The 18,017-nt window shown below is 47.4% G+C and overlaps 1 protein-coding gene across 1 annotated transcript in view; it reads left to right on the forward strand.

Annotated features, from left to right (window-relative positions):
• Positions 1-18,017, forward strand: part of LOC135251959 (pyruvate carboxylase, mitochondrial-like) — a 133,168-nt gene that overhangs the window by 63,747 nt on the left and 51,404 nt on the right. The window contains exon 12 of the mRNA XM_064329839.1: positions 7,640-7,822. Within this exon, the coding sequence (XP_064185909.1) occupies positions 7,640-7,822 (183 nt within the window). The remainder of the gene's footprint in view (positions 1-7,639; positions 7,823-18,017) is intronic.

Here is an 18,017-nt window from a genome sequence, read left to right on the forward strand (position 1 = left end):
GTCTCCTTGGTCCTCTCCCTGACTCAGCAGTTTTCTGCAGCGCACTAAAAATCACACGCTCTCACTCTGTACAGGAATTACAGAGTGCCCGGGCCAGTGAGAGAGGACTTGTTGTCCAGAATTGCAAAACAGTAAGAACCTTTGATGGTGAAGAAAATCCAACAGGATGTTGCCCGCTTCACCTTTAATACTTCATCAAGCAATTTGGCACAGTCATTGCAAGAAAAGAATAACAACCAAAATTTAATTTAGGTTTAAGTGTCTGAAACTACACTCGGATAAAAATTGACAATTGTTATTTATCACGCTAAGAAAAGTGATTATGGTTTACTTTAAAAGTCCCCTTTTGCTATCGACCTTGGCAAATTTTATAGTTAACGAACCCCGCGGAACACTTCTTGAGGGAATACAATAGCGCCGCACAACAAAGTAACCCAAATTAAATTGTGTTTTTCCCACCGGCTAACGCCGTTTATTAATGCTGACGCACACCTACTGTACAACCTCGGTGTGCCGCAGATGAGCTCTGCAGGAACGAACGGCTCAAAAGGACCCAAAGCCGCCGGATGAGGAGGGGGAATCAAAAGCCAGACATAGCAGAGCAGAGCTCGGTGTGTGACGGAGGTGAATATGGAGCCTGTCAGCGGGCGAGACGAGGTGAACTAACTTATCTCCCCGAGTGTCAGCTTTAATACGTCAGGTACTCATCGTGTATACAAATGAGGAAAGATGAGCATTGTTTCATTTTTATAATGGAGGGCCTGTCTGCCAGGTCTCTAAAAAGCACACGCTGTATCATCCGTTTTGCTTGGTAGACTTTCTGCAAACGGCATTTGCATACCCGACGAGGACGGTGCATTCAAATGCGTGCTGGCTGTTATGCCCGTGACCCCAGAATGATGATTTAGAGCCGCTTACCTGTTGTTGTCTGTTTGTGACACCGGCACTTAAGCTTTGAATGTTATTCTGTCGGTGTTTGGTAACATTCAGTTTATGGCACAAGGGGTTCTAATGCACACAGACAACGTTTGGAAGTGGAGAACTTCTAGGTGTTCAACTGTTTAGTTCTGTGCATCTGTGCATCTTTTTCAGGCTTATTGCCAGGCTTATCACCGATGCCATGTATATGCGTTTGTGTGTGTGTGTGTGTGTGTGTGTGTGTGTGTGTGCGCGTGCGTGCGTGCGTGCGTGCGTGTAAGAGTGTGTGTTCTGCCGTTGTCTGCGTATTTCTATTATTCCCCATCCTTTTTATCCATTTAAAGTGAAAATGAAATGATCATGCAGAAACCCCTGCATATGACACAGCCATTCGATGCATCTCAATCACTCTGGAGGTTTCTCTACTAAATTAACTCCCATCTTCGTTCTGACTCTCTCGTTTTTCCATCTCTTTCTCTCTCCTGTTCCCTCTCTCTCGGCTCCCTCTCCATCAAACAGGGTCCCACTCTACCCGCCGGCTTGCTTGGCCGCCCCCCCCCCCCCCCCCCCCCGGTCTGAGTCGGGGCTTTGCGATGCGCGGCGGAGTGCGTGTCGTGAGCGACAGGGTCTGAGGGAGGAAGAGGGCGGTTATCAGCGTAAACAGATGGGCTTTCTCTGCAAACGTTCCAAAGTAATGGAGACCTCCAGGAGAATACAGCTAGGGAGAACAGAGTAGGGAGGGAGTGTACAAGCGGGGAGTGAAAGAGAGGAGGTGGGTGGGTTGGGGGTGGGGGGGGGGGATAAGTTGCGGTGTATTTGGCACACCAAATCTTGGCTAAACCGCTGTCATATCTCAGAGCTGGACTGAGCAAGAGGCTGGGAGCTGAAGCGAGGAGCTCCAGTTTGAAGAATAAGGGAAGGAGGGCGGGAGGGAGATGGACGGGCTTCCTGGAGGAGCGAATGAGTGAAGACGAGAGAGAGAGAGAGAGATGAAGGAAAGGATTAGTCCTGTGCGGAGCTGCGTTCCGACGGAGCGCTGGCGAAGAGTCCCGCAAACGAGCCCGGGGGTTTCGGGTGTGATGCGGAGCGCGGCGTCCCGCCCGCGCCTCTGCGGCTGCTCGGTCGCTCGCGCAGGCGTTTAGCCAGGCTACGCCGCACCCGCAGTCGGGCTCATAAATCCCGCTCCATTTTGGGGCGGGGCGGGAGCCCAAACGCAGGCCTCGTCCTCACATTCTTCTCTGTTCTCTGAGCGCTCGTATTTTAACTTCGTGGAATTTTTTGCCATTGCGCCTTTCTTGAGCTTCGCTAGCGGTTACGCAACTGGCTAGGCTGCTGTTCTCCGGCAAATCCTCTTAGCGACCGGGGGTGCTGATGTTGTTAATTACCGACGTGTTTGGTGTTGTGCGGGTCACAGCTGTGGCTCTGCGGAAAATGTCGTTCCTGCCGCCAGACCACATCCAACTGAGAGAGGGAGGGCGGAAAATGGAGAGAGTTGAAGGGAGGGTGTGAGACAAAGTGTGGTATGGTGGGAGGTATAGAGTGTAAGAGAGGAAGACTCTGTGGAAATAAGCTACAAATATAATCTACATACAAGAGGCTGAGAGCGGGGGTTGAAAATGATAAAGATGTGCTCATCTGTCAAACTTTGTCCCTCTGTTTTGGGAGGGAGAGCTTGAAAATGGAGTAAAAGTAAGAGGGGAAGAAAGATCAAGTTGTTGAATCTCAGCCAGAAAGGCTCGGGTTTAGTAATGAAAGCACACTCAACATCACCTTGTCATGTATTTTTCAGTGCACAGTAGCTGTGGTAGCGCTGGTTCAACTTGTCAAGCTGATAAAGCATTTGAACTTCAACTTTGGGGGAAATGAATAAAGGGAATGCACCGAGAGAAGCAGTTGGGCAGAGAGAGAGAGGCGGGTGAGAGAGGGAGAGGGGTGGAGGGGAGGGGAGGGAAGGGAAGGGGGAGGATTGCTGGATAATGAAGAGATACTGCAGTGCGATCAGAGAGACCGAGAGGCTGGGGAGCTATGTAGGTACAATGACCTACTTTGGAAAAAGGGATGATGCGTTTAATGGGAAATGGAGAAAAAGGGATGGAGGGAGGGAGTAATAGATTGGCAGGCCGCCATCTTGGATTGTCTGGTTGCTATGGTGACCATGGATGAGCAGACACCTCATGCTTGGGGAATGGCGCACAAACACACACACACAAACACACACACACATATAAAGAAAATACAGGCACATACACACACACACACACACACATGCAAATGCACACTCATGTGAGCCTGGTCTCATGGTGAGCATGCCCACACCAGGACATTTCACACATTTCACATTGGTATTAATTCCTAGACGTCAAGCAATTCAAGACTTGCATGAATTTCACCCGAGGTGTCAATCATTGTAAGGGTGTAAATGGTATTGGCTCTTTTCCAGTTGTTCTGCTATGGGTGGCGGAGGAAAGCCAATTTGTCTAATCTACCGCCTGCTGATGACACCAGTGCTGCCCCAGTTCTTGAAGTTGCCAACTGTCATGTCACCCCTTTTCGGGACCAGGAAGACATTATGTTTCTCATTTCGCATTCATTTATTCGATTCCAGGATAATTGTGTATAATGTAGAACGTAAAGGGCTCAGGTTGCTAACTGTATGCTGTGGTCTGGAGATTTGGCCATCCGGGCCGGGCCCACTCAGGCCACAGAGCTCACATTGATGCTTCGACGTCGCTCGTGTAAATCGATGCCCGCTGTTAATCCGAGGTTGCGGTGGGACTTTGTAGCAGGCCCCACGGGGTATGTAGCAGGGCTCATTCCGGGCTTGTTCTTCTTCGCTCCTCACGGGCATTGCAGTTTGCCATTAGCCCGGGGCCGGGGAGGCCTTGCTCTTCAGCGTACTGATTTGTCAGGCATTTTGTCGGCGCGTTATTTGTCAGGCATTCTGCCATATGGTAATAAGCGCCGTGATGTCACAGGTCCCCTCGGGCCACACACAGGTGGCACTTTTAACGCGCAGTTCATGAGAATATTAAAATGTGAGGAAACCAACCTCTGAAGATTTGTAGCAGAGAATTAATTTTTCTTGCAGCCCGGAATCCATGTATCATCAAAAGCTTTTTTTAATTCTTTTTCTTTTTTTTTTTTACCTGAAAACTTTTTAAATGACTTGAAATTTAAACTGGAGAGGTAAAACAAACTCCATGCCATTACTGTTCTAAACAGACTAATGGCGTGATTAATCAGATACATGTAATTATCCATAACAAGGTTAAATAAATGAACCTTCATTTCCATGGGCTGAACCGGTTCCAAACTGGTGCAATCTACTTCAGTTGTGGTAATTAATAAAGAAATAACTTAACAACGGCACATTGTCTCTGAAGTCTGAAGGAGAAAATTACAGTTCGGTATTCAAGACTAAATGCCAAAACTCTAGATCAACAGTAAGTGGGACCTCTTACAAGGTCCTTTTTAATAATGAGAAACCCTAACATGCTCTTCTACCACTGTTTGTGCCATTTATTTCCTCCTGTAGCTTGAATATCCGTGACAGCATGTGAAGCAGATGAAATTAATAGTTTCACAGTAGAGTGGTTCACCTGTACCAGGTGCTCCTAATGAGGAAAGAGAGCTGTCTTGTGATCATTAGGAATTACTCGCAGGTTGGTGACTCCCACAAAGACATGAGTCTTACATAGCTCCTGTTTTAATTGGGGAAAAGAGGAGGGGAGAGGAGAGGACTGGAGATAAGTTCAGGGGAGAGGAGATGAGAGGAGGGGATAGGAGAGGAGAGGAGAGAAGTGGAGAAGAGGGGAGTAGAGAGGACTGGAGAGGAGAAGAGAGGAAAGGAGAAAATGGAGAGGACGGGAGTAGAGAGGAGTGGAGAGGAGAAGAGAGGAGAGGAGAAAATGGAGAGGACGGGAGTGGAGAGGAGAGGAGAGGATACTTTTATAAGGCCTCTGTTCCATCTTTGTTGTGATTAGATCCTTACCCAGCAGTGGAGCCAGAATGCCGTGACCGGCTCGTTCAGGTAGAAGGAGAGGGCCGTCTGCAATAAACAACAAAGGGAGGGAGACACGAGAAGGAGCAGCTTCACTCTCAATCAACGGAAACAGAACTAATCTGCCCCCCCCCCCTTCGCGGGTACATCCGACGAGCCGGGCGCGGCGCCGCTGCGAGCGGCGCGGACCGTGATTAATTGACCGCGACCGGCGGTAGACAAACAGAGTGCGAGGCCCGCCTGCCACCAGAACCCGGGATCGGTTTTAATTAGGAGAGTGGATGCGCTGCCGGCAACGCCGCGCCAGCCCTGAATGAGCCCGCGAGAAAAGAGCGGGAAATTAAACCGTCCTCAGGACAGGCATTTTTCTCCCGGCATTACTTCCGGATGATGAATCTGGGTATTAAGGGCCGGGACTGGCTCGTTGAGCGAGTACCGTTGCGGGTTACGAGTGTACGGACGATTTTTATGATTTCTGTTGTTTAGTGGGGCCCGTTTCTTCCCTGAAAGGTCTCGGCTGTGGTCTGGAGGAGCCTGGTAGGTGCAGATTTCTCGAGCCGACTTGCACGGCATCCTAATTGAACAAAGCCACCCAGATAACGGTTCTTTCCTAAGCGGGTTGACATCAGTTCACTTGTTTATTGCTGTGCGCTCATTTGCCTGGTGGGTGGTTCTGAAAATTGATCAGAGTAGCTTTTCTAATGAAAACAGAAAATGAATGAAATGATGCATCCTAATAGCTTCAATTAAACGTGTTTTGGATTCCACCTCTGATACAATGGCACTTATGACGGTAGAACCGAGTTACAAATTGCCTTGGGCTTTGCCTGATTAAATCGATGCTTAACCTTATCATTTCTTTTTCCTCCAACACAACTTTTCGGGTTAATATCAGATCCACTTGAAAATTTTAATAAGTTTAAAATAATTAAACAAATGAAGAGCATCAGGAGAAATTACCGGGTTACTCTGCACAAAAGCGTTTAGAGTGTTTTTGAGAGACCCAGGATTCATTTTCAAATGGTTTTGGACTTCTTTCTAAGGAAGTGCTGAGGATTCACATGGCCCTGGGGGATATTTAATGTATTTTAACGTTGTTTGTATCTGTTTTGGGAACCAGCCCGGGTGTGTTTACCGTAAATCTCGCTGTGCTCATTAATACAGAAAAATTGCAGCGTCTAAGTAATTTGCTTTTTCACATTTACCTGCGTGGACAGGACACTCAGGGATTAGAAACCCTTTCGCTTTTATAAAAATGGATGTCTGTTCATTATATCGCCGCTGCTTTATTTTTCAGCCCATTGAAATAAACCTTGTCATAGTAATTGGTCTGGGATCAGTGGGATGGGAAGAAATTGGTAAAGCAAGTGATGAAGACGGAAAGAGGGAGCAGAAAGATGAGATTTAGTGAGAGCTTAGATTAGTTTTTAGATGTGACTTGCTTGATTGTCTGATGGTGTTTGACAAATTATTTGTGGAAAATAATATGGATTCGGTGTTTGTTGACAGAAGGCTAAGAAGGACAATTGCTCTGACACTCATTGCAGGTGATGTGACTCTCCAGAGCTCCCCGTTGTTCATTGTTTTTCTGCCTTCTTTCTTCGGTGTTCTTGTCAGTCCTGCTTTCTAGAAATGAACCCCTTGAAGATCAGGTGAGAGAGACAGAGGGAGAGAGAATGAGAGAGAGAGATTGAGACAGACAGAGAGAGAGTAAGGCTCGTTAGATCAGACTACCGTGCATGTGTGAACTGACACCACCGTTTTTAATTATTAATGCCGCACCTGTCCCTTCGTTCTTGCTTTTTTCTCAACCCCGAAGGGTGCCCACAGGTTTCAAGGCGACACGGGGGGTGGGGGGGACAGCGCGTCAGTATGCCAGCGTGCGCTCGCTGGTTATTCCTTATTCCTCCTGCGCTGTCACACACAGCTGCGTTCTCACACGGCTGATCTCGCTCCGCTTAGTGTAAAGGCTTGTCATGCGATGTGCGGTTTGCCCGTTTCAGACACCTTCCACTGACCCGTGCGACACGTTTCTGACACAGACGCTCGGTTCTGCGCCGCGGGGGTATAACTGCTTGTTGGAGCCCGTGGGTCGACAGCCCGTCGGGTTTCTGGTGGCGCGCCCGGCTAAAGCGCTGGTTCTCAGCGCAGTGGCACGGAATCGTCCGTGCCTGTGGAGCCTCTGGCCTGTTCGCTGGGGTAGAGCATAATTGGCCCCAGGATCTTCCCGGAAGAGAGGGCTCTTCAGCCGGCCGTGTATTTCCCGTTTCCCTTCGTTGCACGACCGCATCCCTCCTCGTGCATCAGGTGTGTGCAGTCTGCCTGCGCCAACTGTGTGGCATCTGAAGGCCTGCAGAGCCATGCACCGCTCAGCTGCTGGGTGGCACACTGAAAGGAAGTGGCAGCTGGCTGCCCTCAAATGTATGTGCCAGTCTGTTCTCTCCCAAATCAATGGATTTTAATAAAACATAAGCCAACCGTGTCCATTCCGCATCCCTCCAATTTGTTTTTTTTTGGAGGGGTTGTTTTTGTTGGAAACACGCGCATGCGCAAACACACACACACACATACACACACACGGGCATGAACTCATGCATACACACACACACACACACTGATTGTCTGTGGTAATCACTTTCTTAACAGTCTGTAATGGGCGTTTTGCATGGATCGGTAAATGGCTTCTCACTCTCTCTCTCTCTCTCTCTCTCTTTCCCCCAGGTCTTCCGCAGTGGAGAGGGCATGGGCATCCGGCTGGACAGCGCGTCCGCGTTCCAAGGAGCGGTCATTTCGCCGCACTACGACTCGCTGCTGGTCAAAGTCATCTCCAGCGGCAAAGACCTGCCCACCGCCGCCGCGAAGATGAACCGCGCGCTAGCCGAGTTCCGCGTCCGCGGCGTCAAGGTAGGCCGCTTCCTCCTTTTCTCGGCCCGGCTCGACGCGTCGACGCCGAGCGGCGCATGAATATTCAGGCTCCTGCTTAGTCAGCTCGCTGAATGCAGTTGATTCATTAAAAAAAATATATTTTTTTTAATGCATAGTTTATATGTTGACTCATCGTATGTAACTGCTAGGCAGAAATAATTTGGCTTATAAGCTCTCGTCTTTACCGCAGCAAAGATTTTTACAGTATATAAAGGATTTGATGGACCAGCAACTTTGAGAGCAATTGCAGGAAGCGTGATGTTTTGAATGCAGACGTAGCTCAAGTGCTGGAGCCCTGCTGAAGTGCTGCGATCAGCGCTAAATGCAGCCGCTCAGCCGGCGGTGTGGTAATGTGGATCTCTTTATAATTGATTAAGAGGCTGATGGGCTGATTGATAAGGCACCCTGATGGTCACCGAGGTGGTTATCGACCGCGTTCGGCTTTCAGTTTTTCTGAAATAGTGGACGGTGTTGGTCAGCAAATTGGTTCCCTCTTGTGCGCTAGCCGTCGCCCTTGCCCAATCTCTCACGGCGTCACGGTCATATGAACCCGGTTTTATAAGCCAGCGGTCAGCGCTCCGGACCCCCCCAAGCCCGGATGCTTCCGGGTCCAAACCGTGGGAGGAGGAACGAACCGAACGACAGAAGTGCTTGCGCGCTTTCTACGCTCCCGAAACCCTCACGGGCGAACGCGTTTTATCACTTTGTGTTGAGCTCGTGCCCAGTACCTGAATGAATGTAGACACTACATCAACACATCGGATCCCAGGAGGGGAGGCAGCTAACAAAGCACTTCCCCCTCAAACGCTGGAGCTGAGGCTCAGCTGCATAAGTACATTAGGCAACGTGTAGCATTTTACAAGGGCATAAATAGCCCCCGTTAAGCTGATAAATAATGTAATGCAGATGTTTTCTTGTGCGCGGGATTGGCCGACGTGCTGCTGTTTCTCATCAAAAGAAAATTGTGGGGAAAGCGTTGAATCCCCCGTGATTGATGCGGCTGTCAGGTTTGGGAAATTTCACTCTAAAGTGCTCCAATTTGCGCGGCGGAAAGTCGAGCCGGGTGGCGGCTGCTCCCATTCACGTCTGGCCCGCTTCATTGTCATGCTACCCGTGGTCTTTTTTTTTTTTTTTTGTCGAACAAAACCTCCGTGAAGACACCGAAACGAGGACAGAAAAACGCTCACGCGGTGACAAAACGGGCGAGCGCGAGCGAAAGGTCAGAGAGAAGAATGATCGCAGCGGGGAGGACCGGCGAAACGGGCAGAACGGGCAAAAGAGCAATCGGAAGGGGGGGGGGGGCAGAGAGACCTTAACGCTGAACGACAAGCGAGGTGGTACGGCCTGTGGCAACTGTCGCCGCTGTACGCGTCTCGCTGCATCGACGCGCTGGAGAGACGCGCGTGCGGCGTGTTTGTGCGTGTGCACGTACGCCGCCATCCTTCTGCCCGTTGAGCTGCGTGTGGCTACCTCGCCGTCTCTCTCGTCTTTCACACGTGCGGGCGCGTTTACACACACACGCAATTTTTTCTGGTAATCTTGTTGCCGCATTTTCCACTTTCTTGGCTAAAGAGGGACGGAAAGGGAGCGAATCAGACAGCCGCCGCAGAGGGGGGAGAAAACAAATGGAACAAATCTGCAGGGAAAACAAAGTGATGAGACCAGAGAGGGAGAAACAAGACTGGTAGAACGGGAAAGAGAGAAGGCAGGAATTAGGGGACACAGCACAGTCGTTCCACCGCTAACGTCATCCTAGCCAAAATAACACGTTGAGAGATTAGGCTGTCTGTTTGCAGTGTGATTTGTGCGATGTTTCGCGTCTTCTGTGTTATTTTTGTTAACAAACGATGCAGGCAGCACTCGGATTGGAACTTAAAAGGGATTGTTTTTGTCTTCTGGGGTTTTTGTATATTGTTCGCGCGTTGTTGTTTCAGTTTTTGTGGATGTTTCCAATTGGTCCAGGCAGGTTTTTATATATGATAAATTGTATTTTAGATGTCTACGTTAGTTTCTGATGACCTGCTGGCTTTGGAGTTGCACAAACCATGAACCCGTTATTGACCCCCATACCAGACATTTTAAAGCCTGCAGGTCCTCAGAAAGGTGCATCTGAAATACCTTCCAAAGCACGGAAATGATATTAAAGAAAGCTCCTGAAAGTGGACTGCCCCTTTAAGGATGGAGCGGAGGTGGAGGTCCAGCGGGGTGTAGCGGGGGACGGGGGGTGGGGTTGGGTGTATGGGGCCCGAGCGCAGAGGCCGCTGCTTTGAGGTGGTGGTGCTGGGCTTCCCAGAGCAGGCGGTCGAGGGGAAGTGTTTAACGTTGCTCTTCGTTTTTGCTCGTGGTCCTCTTGGTCTCCCTCCGCCCTGATCTCTCTTTCATTAACGCACTCACGTTTGCACCCCCTTTTTCCGTCTCCTTCCTCCTCCCCCGTCAGCGATGTCTCTTCCCCTCAAATTTTCACACGCCCTTTTTTCTGTGGCTACCATCACAGCCACGGCCACAGGGCCTGTGTTGTCCACACTTGTGAACTTGCCAAGGTAATGGAACGTCGCACGGTCTGCCTGTATCGTATTACGCGGGCATTGGTGGGAGAAAGCTTCCTGGACTGAGTGACCAGGTTCATGGATGCCTCTCTGCACGTGCTCTCTCTGTCTTCTCTCGCTGTTTGCTCGGTTCTCCTGCCCTCCGGTCTTTCACACCGTGTGTAACCATTAACTTCAAGGTTAAGCACACAGCTTAAAGAAGGAGCAGACTGTTTGTTTTACGCGGTGAAGAAATCAAGTCCATTTCCTCCCTGGAAACCTGGACTCTCACCTTTGTAGCGTAATGGAGGACATGCTTTACCATGCATTGCTTTTTGGATTGAGTAGCGCTCTCTCAGGAGCCATTTCTCTCCTGGGAGAATGAGTGCTTTCACAGTGTTAGCCAGGAGTCTCTTGACTATCAGCTTTGGCTATCAGGAGATCATCCTCTGTTCTCTTTAAAATGTTGCTCCCCGTGGAGTTCTGGTACTGCAGGCTTCTTTAATCAGCGCATTGTAGCAGCAATTATGTGTGTCCATAGCTTAGCCACAGTGTGCAAGCAGATAAATCCTAACTATGTGCAAACAAAACAATGGAAAGGTAGACAAATTGTGAGAACGAACATGGGAGCAAGACAGACTGAGAGAAAGAGAGGGAGAGCGGGGAGGGGGTGAGGGGGTGAGGGGGGGGGGGGGAGAAAGGGAGTCTTGAGTGAGTATTAGTGATGTTGAGAGATGTAATGACACGATTTACACTCCGAGCACACCGCAGCCTGCTCAAGCTGCACAGCAGAGCATGGACTTAAAAAGGTTGAGCTGTCAGACAGGTTTCTATCTGCATGCACGCTCAAATAAACACACACTTTCATGCTCTCAAGCTAAACACACTCCCATGCGTTCACTCATACACTTCTTCACAGTGTGCCAGGGTTTTAAACTCCAGTTTGGAGTGTGCTTGAGTACCAGGGAGGTGGACATTATGATACTTTCTGATACTACAGCCAGTCTCTCAGCCAGTCGCTCACCTACCTTATTTGTCCTATGGACAGAAGGCACATATGCGATTTGTGATTCAGAGCGCGTACGGAGCTCGAATTGTGATTCTCCCCTGGAACTGTGCCCAGGGCTGAAATTAAAAACAAAACTTTGACCCACCTGCTAATCAGTAATTACAAACTTTGTGTTAATAGAGTGTGTTTTCACCTGTTGGGTCTATTCACACAAAGCAAGTGCATGTATATGCTGTGTGTGTTTGCTTGTGTGCGTAAAACTTCTGAATATTTATTCAGCAATTAATTTTCTTAAGGCCATAGAGGTTTTCTTATCTTGATGTAAAGTGCATAGTATTTCATCTTCTTTCCGCTTTCCGTTATACACACGAAAACGCACGCACAGTCAGTGGTACTTGTGTAATGTATTAGTGTGATAGGGTTTGGGGGAGTCTTTGAAGCCATAATCGGGATTAAATGGTTTGAATCAGTGTGACTGGCTTTCAAGGGAGTGATAGAGAGGAAAGCAGGGGGATAGGAGGTAGAACAGGAAGAAATAAGGGGGAAGATTGATAAGGAAGAGCAGGGTAGAAAATGAGCAAATTGGAAAAAACAAAGGCAGAGGATCCCTTTTTTCTGAAGTTCCTTTTTGTGAATTCTGATCTAAAAGCAGAGTAATGAACAATGCCTATCAGTGCATATCAGACCAGGAAATCTATGTGCTTTAGCCCACTCGACTTCAAAGGGGAGGAGATGGAATTGGCAAAGTGAGATTTGAAAATGGCTATTTCACAGCTGGGGTTCTGTTACTGGAGCCTTACTCTCTCTGTTCTCCTCATCCCCTCCTCCACCTTCAACTGTCACCCATCTCCCGTCATACGTGTGTGTGTGCGCCGTGTACCATGCTTCTACACTGTGTGAAATGTCTGCTTGTCCTATTGAATTTGTATTTTAGAGAGAGCGGGAGCCAGGGAAGGTGATCTGCTTGAAGTCTGTCAGACAAAGATAGATTGAAAGGGAGAGAGAGAGACCGAGAGAGATGTAGTCACGGTTTTCACAAAGGGAGAGACAGAGAGAGTGACCTTGGTGTGAGCATGTGAAATCTGATTAAGAATTGAAAGAAAACTCTGTCACGCCCCTTTCCGAACCTCCCCCCTGGTCCCTAGTCTGACTGGGCGAAACGTCCTCGTCCATATTGTACATGTTTCCTACATTGGGCAGTACCTACAGGTATACTCATGAACTCCACTGCACCTCTGCTACATCTCCCGCCCAGGTCTACTCATACCATACTATATCAACAACCATCTCTCTCATATAGCAGATCTACTCATACCATACTATATCAACAACCATCTCTCTCATATAGCGGATCTACTCATACCATACTATATCAACAACCATCTCTCTCATATAGCAGATCTACTCATACCATAATATATCAACAACCGTCTCTCTCATATAGCAGATCTACTCATACCATAATATATCAACAACCATCTCTCTCATATAGCAGATCTACTCATACCATAATATATCAACAACCGTCTCTCTCATATAGCAGATCTACTCATACCATACTATATCAACAACCATCTCTGTCATATAGCAGATCTACTCATACCATACTATATCAACAACCACTCTCTCATATAGCAGATCTACTCATACCATAATATATCAACAACCATCTCTCTCATATAGCAGATCTACTCATACCATACTATATCAACAACCATCTCTCTCATACAGCAGGTCTACTCATACCATACTATATCAACAACCATCTCTCTCATACAGCAGATCTACTCATACCATACTATATCAACAACCATCTCTCTCATATAGCAGATCTACTCATACCATACTATATCAACAACCATCTCTCTCATATAGCAGATCTACTCATACCATAATATATCAACAACCATCTCTCTCATATAGCAGATCTACTCATACCATACTATATCAACAACCATCTCTCTCATATAGCAGATCTACTCATACCATACTATATCAACAACCATCTCTCTCATATAGCAGATCTACTCATACCATACTATATCAACAACCATCTCTCTCATATAGCAGGTCTACTCATACCATACTATATCAACAACCATCTCTCTCATATAGCAGATCTACTCATACCATACTATATCAACAACCATCTCTCTCATACAGCAGGTCTACTCATACCATAATATATCAACAACCATCTCTCTCATATAGCAGATCTACTCATACCATACTATATCAATAACCATCTCTCTCATATAGCAGATCTACTCATACCATACTATATCAACAACCATCTCTCTCATATAGCAGATCTACTCATACCATACTATATCAACAACCATCTCTCTCATATAGCAGATCTACTCATACCATACTATATCAACAACCATCTCTCTCATACAGCAGGTCTACTCATACCATAATATATCAACAACCATCTCTCTCATATAGCAGGTCTACTCATACCATACTATATCAACAACCATCTCTCTCATATAGCAGATCTACTCATACCATACTATATCACAACACATCTCTCTCATACAGCAGGTCTACTCATACCATAATATATCAACAACCATCTCTCTCATATAGCAGGTCTACTCATACCATACTATATCAACAACCATCTCTCTCATATAGCAGATCTACTCATACCATAATATATCAACAACCATCTCTCTCATATAGCAGATCTACTCATACCATACTATATCAACAACCATCTCTCTCATACAGCAGGTCTACTCATACCATACTATATCAACAACCATCTCTCTCATATAGCAGATCTACTCATACCATACTATATCAACAACCATCTCTCTCATACAGCAGGTCTACTCATACTGTACTACACCCAGAAATATCTCTCATACAGCAGCTACTACAAAGGTGCTGTAATGAATGCTTATCCTGCAGCATCATGCATGGATGGAGCTGGGAGCAGAGGGACATGGCATCTGAAATGAAGGTCTGGTGTCTTTATATATTCATTCATGTACATGAACATAGAAACAAAGAAAAGTGTTAAGCACTTATGTGCATACACAAGTGCACTTGTGTGACATTTCTGTCTCTCTGTGACACACACACGCGCGCAAACACACAAACACACACGCTGATGTGTATAATGCACCCATGATCCCTGTGTCCCTTTTCCATCTCTCTCTATCTCTCTCTCTCCCTACCCCCCGGCCTTCTGTCTCAGCATGAAGCCAGGCTCACACTCTCTCCAGTAATAAGGGTTAGTGTGAGGTTGAGGAGGGAGAACAGGAATACGATCATATTCTGCCTGTGGTGTTGAGTAAGGGATTCGCGCACTTGGCTGGGATTTGCTGACTGCCCAGCATTTCAGGGGCTGGTAAACACTGCCCATTGTTTCTGGAGCCAGTTAAACCCTTTGAGAGCCATGGGCTGACTGAGACAGCGAGAGGAAAAGGGATTAAGGGGCCATTTTTTTTTACAATGGTGTAATGCAGCCATTATCTCTAGTCCCTCTTCCGCTCCTTCCCCGTCCTGCCTCAGTACTTCCCCCGCCTCATCCCGCCACCCCACGACAAGCACACACACATGCACACCACACACTTTCCTTCAACAAGCAATGTTCTGCAGTCACCAGCGAAATCATCATTTAATGAGAAATTCTCATTGGAATGGAAAAAAACATTTTCTTTTTTTTTTTCCCGAACCTGTTAGGCACCACTCACAAACCGGGGAAAAGCAAAACTCCACGTGTTGATAACAGCATCAGCAAGAGGAAGTCAGCCCTTTCCCTTGGTATCATAAGATCGCAGGTAGCTAAAACACCCACGACTGGAATACGCCATCAAGAGGCTTTTAAATGTTGCTTTGGCATGAGCTGCAGAGCTGAGATCGCTAAGTTTTGCCGAGGAATGTTCACAGCTTCTTCTCAAGGCCCACGAGAACAGGAGCATGATTGAGCTCAACAGAGAGGGGCAAGGTTAATGGGGAGGGAGCACAACCTTAAAGGCCAAGCATCTAGTTAATAATGCCTCCTAAAGATGTGTTATAAAGAACTTTTTCAATGGAGCCCCTTAAATAATTTGGGTGGAGGAGCTGGATCAACTTTGCCTCTGGCCCACCAAACCCACATAGGCACAGTCTTTCAGTATCTTTTCAAAGGCCTGGCAAGCAAGCGCAGAGCAGTGCATTGTTATCATGCCAATGAAGACTGCTCAGATTTAGAACATGGAGCACATCAGAGACCTGTAGATTAATGGTGGGCTGGCAGGGTATTGATAGCCTGCTCTCACCGGCCTTGGTCCATTGTGGCGGCAAGCACTAATTTGATGAAGTTGAGGCATGATGTGCGATTGTGCGTGTGCTGCATGTGTGTTTGTGTGAATGTGTGTGTGTGTGTGTGTGTGTGTGTTGCATGCGTGTGTGCGGGGTGCATGTGTGTGTGTGTGGTGCGTGCGTGCGTGCGTGTGTGGTGCGTGAGTGTGGGTGTGTGGGTGTGTGTGTGTGTGTGTGTGTTGCATGCATGTGTGTGTGTGGTGTGGTGTGGTGTGTGTGTGTGTGTGTGTGTGATGGGGCGTAGACAGCGTGTTGGGGCACAGGTTTGGGTACGGTCCTCCATCAACATGAAGGGGAAAACCTGAGACTATGAGCCCTCCTGAGAAGCCCCCGTCACCTGACAGGAGGGCATGTAATGGACTGCATTTTATAGGCTTTATCCAACGCTTACAATTGATGCCTCATTCGCAGAGCAGTAGGTAGGTCTTGCTCAAGGACACTCGACACGCCCAGGGCGGGGTTTGAACTGGCAACCCTCCGACTGCCAGACAATCGGTCTTACCTCCTGAGCTATGTCGCCCCTGTAGGGCGAAGAGTTGGCAGGGGGGCGGAGGGTTCAAAGCTCCACAGCTTGGTGGAAAGGGTAGGTGAGGTTGCGGGGTGGGGGGGTGGGATGGGCGGGTGGGGGGGGGGGCTTAACAGACACACCAGTGCTGTATTGTGAATAGTCTCTTTATGAGCACTCAGAAATTATATAGATTTATTTATTTATAGATTTATTTTATTTTTATTTTATTATTCCCATTAGTAGTAACTGTGGTAATAATGGGGGTTCTCTAGCATTTTAGCACTTAGCAGATGGATAAGACCATCTGCTAAATGAATGATCCGTAATGTAATGGTAGTAACAGCAGTAGAAGCAGTGGTAGTATTACTATGATATTATTTCCCATTTAGTTCCTGTCAGTTCTGCACTGCCAGACTGCTAAATCTGTGCCACTGCTGGCTCAATAAAGCTAATGTTGGTAATGCCAACAAAAACCCTCAGATGGGAGTTCAGCTAAGAGATATACGAACCCAGTGACCGGTGATTTTCAAATCATATTGAACATGTTTTATCAATGGTATGGTGTGATACCGCTTGTTTCTACTCCCTCGCTGAGCAGGTGACATCACTGTGAAGGCAGAGATGCTGCTTGTGCTAAATTTCTGAATTTGAGTGTGTGTTCTTGTTTAAGTGTGTGTGTGAATATCAGAGAGTGAGTGTGTGTGATTGTGAGAGAGAGTGAGAGAGAGCAAAAGAGAGGGAGAGCAAGTGAGAAAGAGAGTGAGAGAGAGCAAAAAAGAGAGAGAGGGCGAGAATGAGAGAGAGCAAGTGAGAGAGAGGGAGAGAGAGAGAGAGACCCAATCAGCAGTTTTTAATTAGAGAATGCTGGGCATGAGCTGAGCTTCTGAAGAACAGAGCAGGGAGTGAGTTTTCCTCTTGACATCAAATGAAAAGGTTTTGTTCTAATCACCTTTCATGTGGAGTCCCAAAGCCTCAGTGCAGAAATCTGGATCTTTGTTAAAGCTACAGCTGACAAATAATCCTCCCTGTTCCCCTCCACGTGCTGTACCTTCTTCACCTGATCTTTCTGAACGCAGATTGGCATAAATGATGCAGAGCCGCCTGAATTATTCACTAGCCTTGGTAATACTTGGTAATACAACAAATAATATTTGCTTTTGGTGCTGTCGCATACCTTTTATAATAAATTAATGAGCTGAATTAAGTGTGCGTGGGGGGATGGATCTGCACACGCTCAGCGTGTGATAAGCATTATGGGTCATGTGCATCGGCGATGGAGAGAGGCAGCAACAGTGTGTACGCACTTATTTTCTCCAGCTCATTTCACATCAGTCGAGCTCAAATGGAGTTTATTGGCACTGCAGTAAATTGCTGCAAAGTGCTTGCATGTCATGAAGAACATTAGCGCATGCACAGAGCCCTGTGCACACCACCCTCCAGAGCTGGCCACTGGCATTGACTCTCTATGCAGCCGTTCAGGGCCACAACCCTCCCTGGCCAGAAAAATTAAACTTTAAAATATTTTTTTGGAAAACATTTTAATGAACAGTATTGTTATTTATGTGTGAACCCCCCCCCCCCCCACTCCCAGTCCACAACGCCCAGTTCTTCTTCCCAATTTGCACCCTGAGCATGAACCCCCCCAAACATTCTTGTTTAGGGTCACAAAAATGCTTAGAGCCAGCTCTGCCACCCTCTTTCTTTATCTCTTTCTCTCTCTATCACTTTATTTCTCTCCCTCTCTCTCCGTTACTCTCCCCTGCTGTCTCTCCTGCTTTCCTCTTCCTCTCCCTCTGTCTGTCAGCGCTCTGT

The sequence above is a fragment of the Anguilla rostrata genome, chromosome 3 (assembly GCF_018555375.3).
Source record: "Anguilla rostrata isolate EN2019 chromosome 3, ASM1855537v3, whole genome shotgun sequence".
Taxonomy (NCBI): Eukaryota; Metazoa; Chordata; class Actinopteri; order Anguilliformes; family Anguillidae; genus Anguilla; species Anguilla rostrata.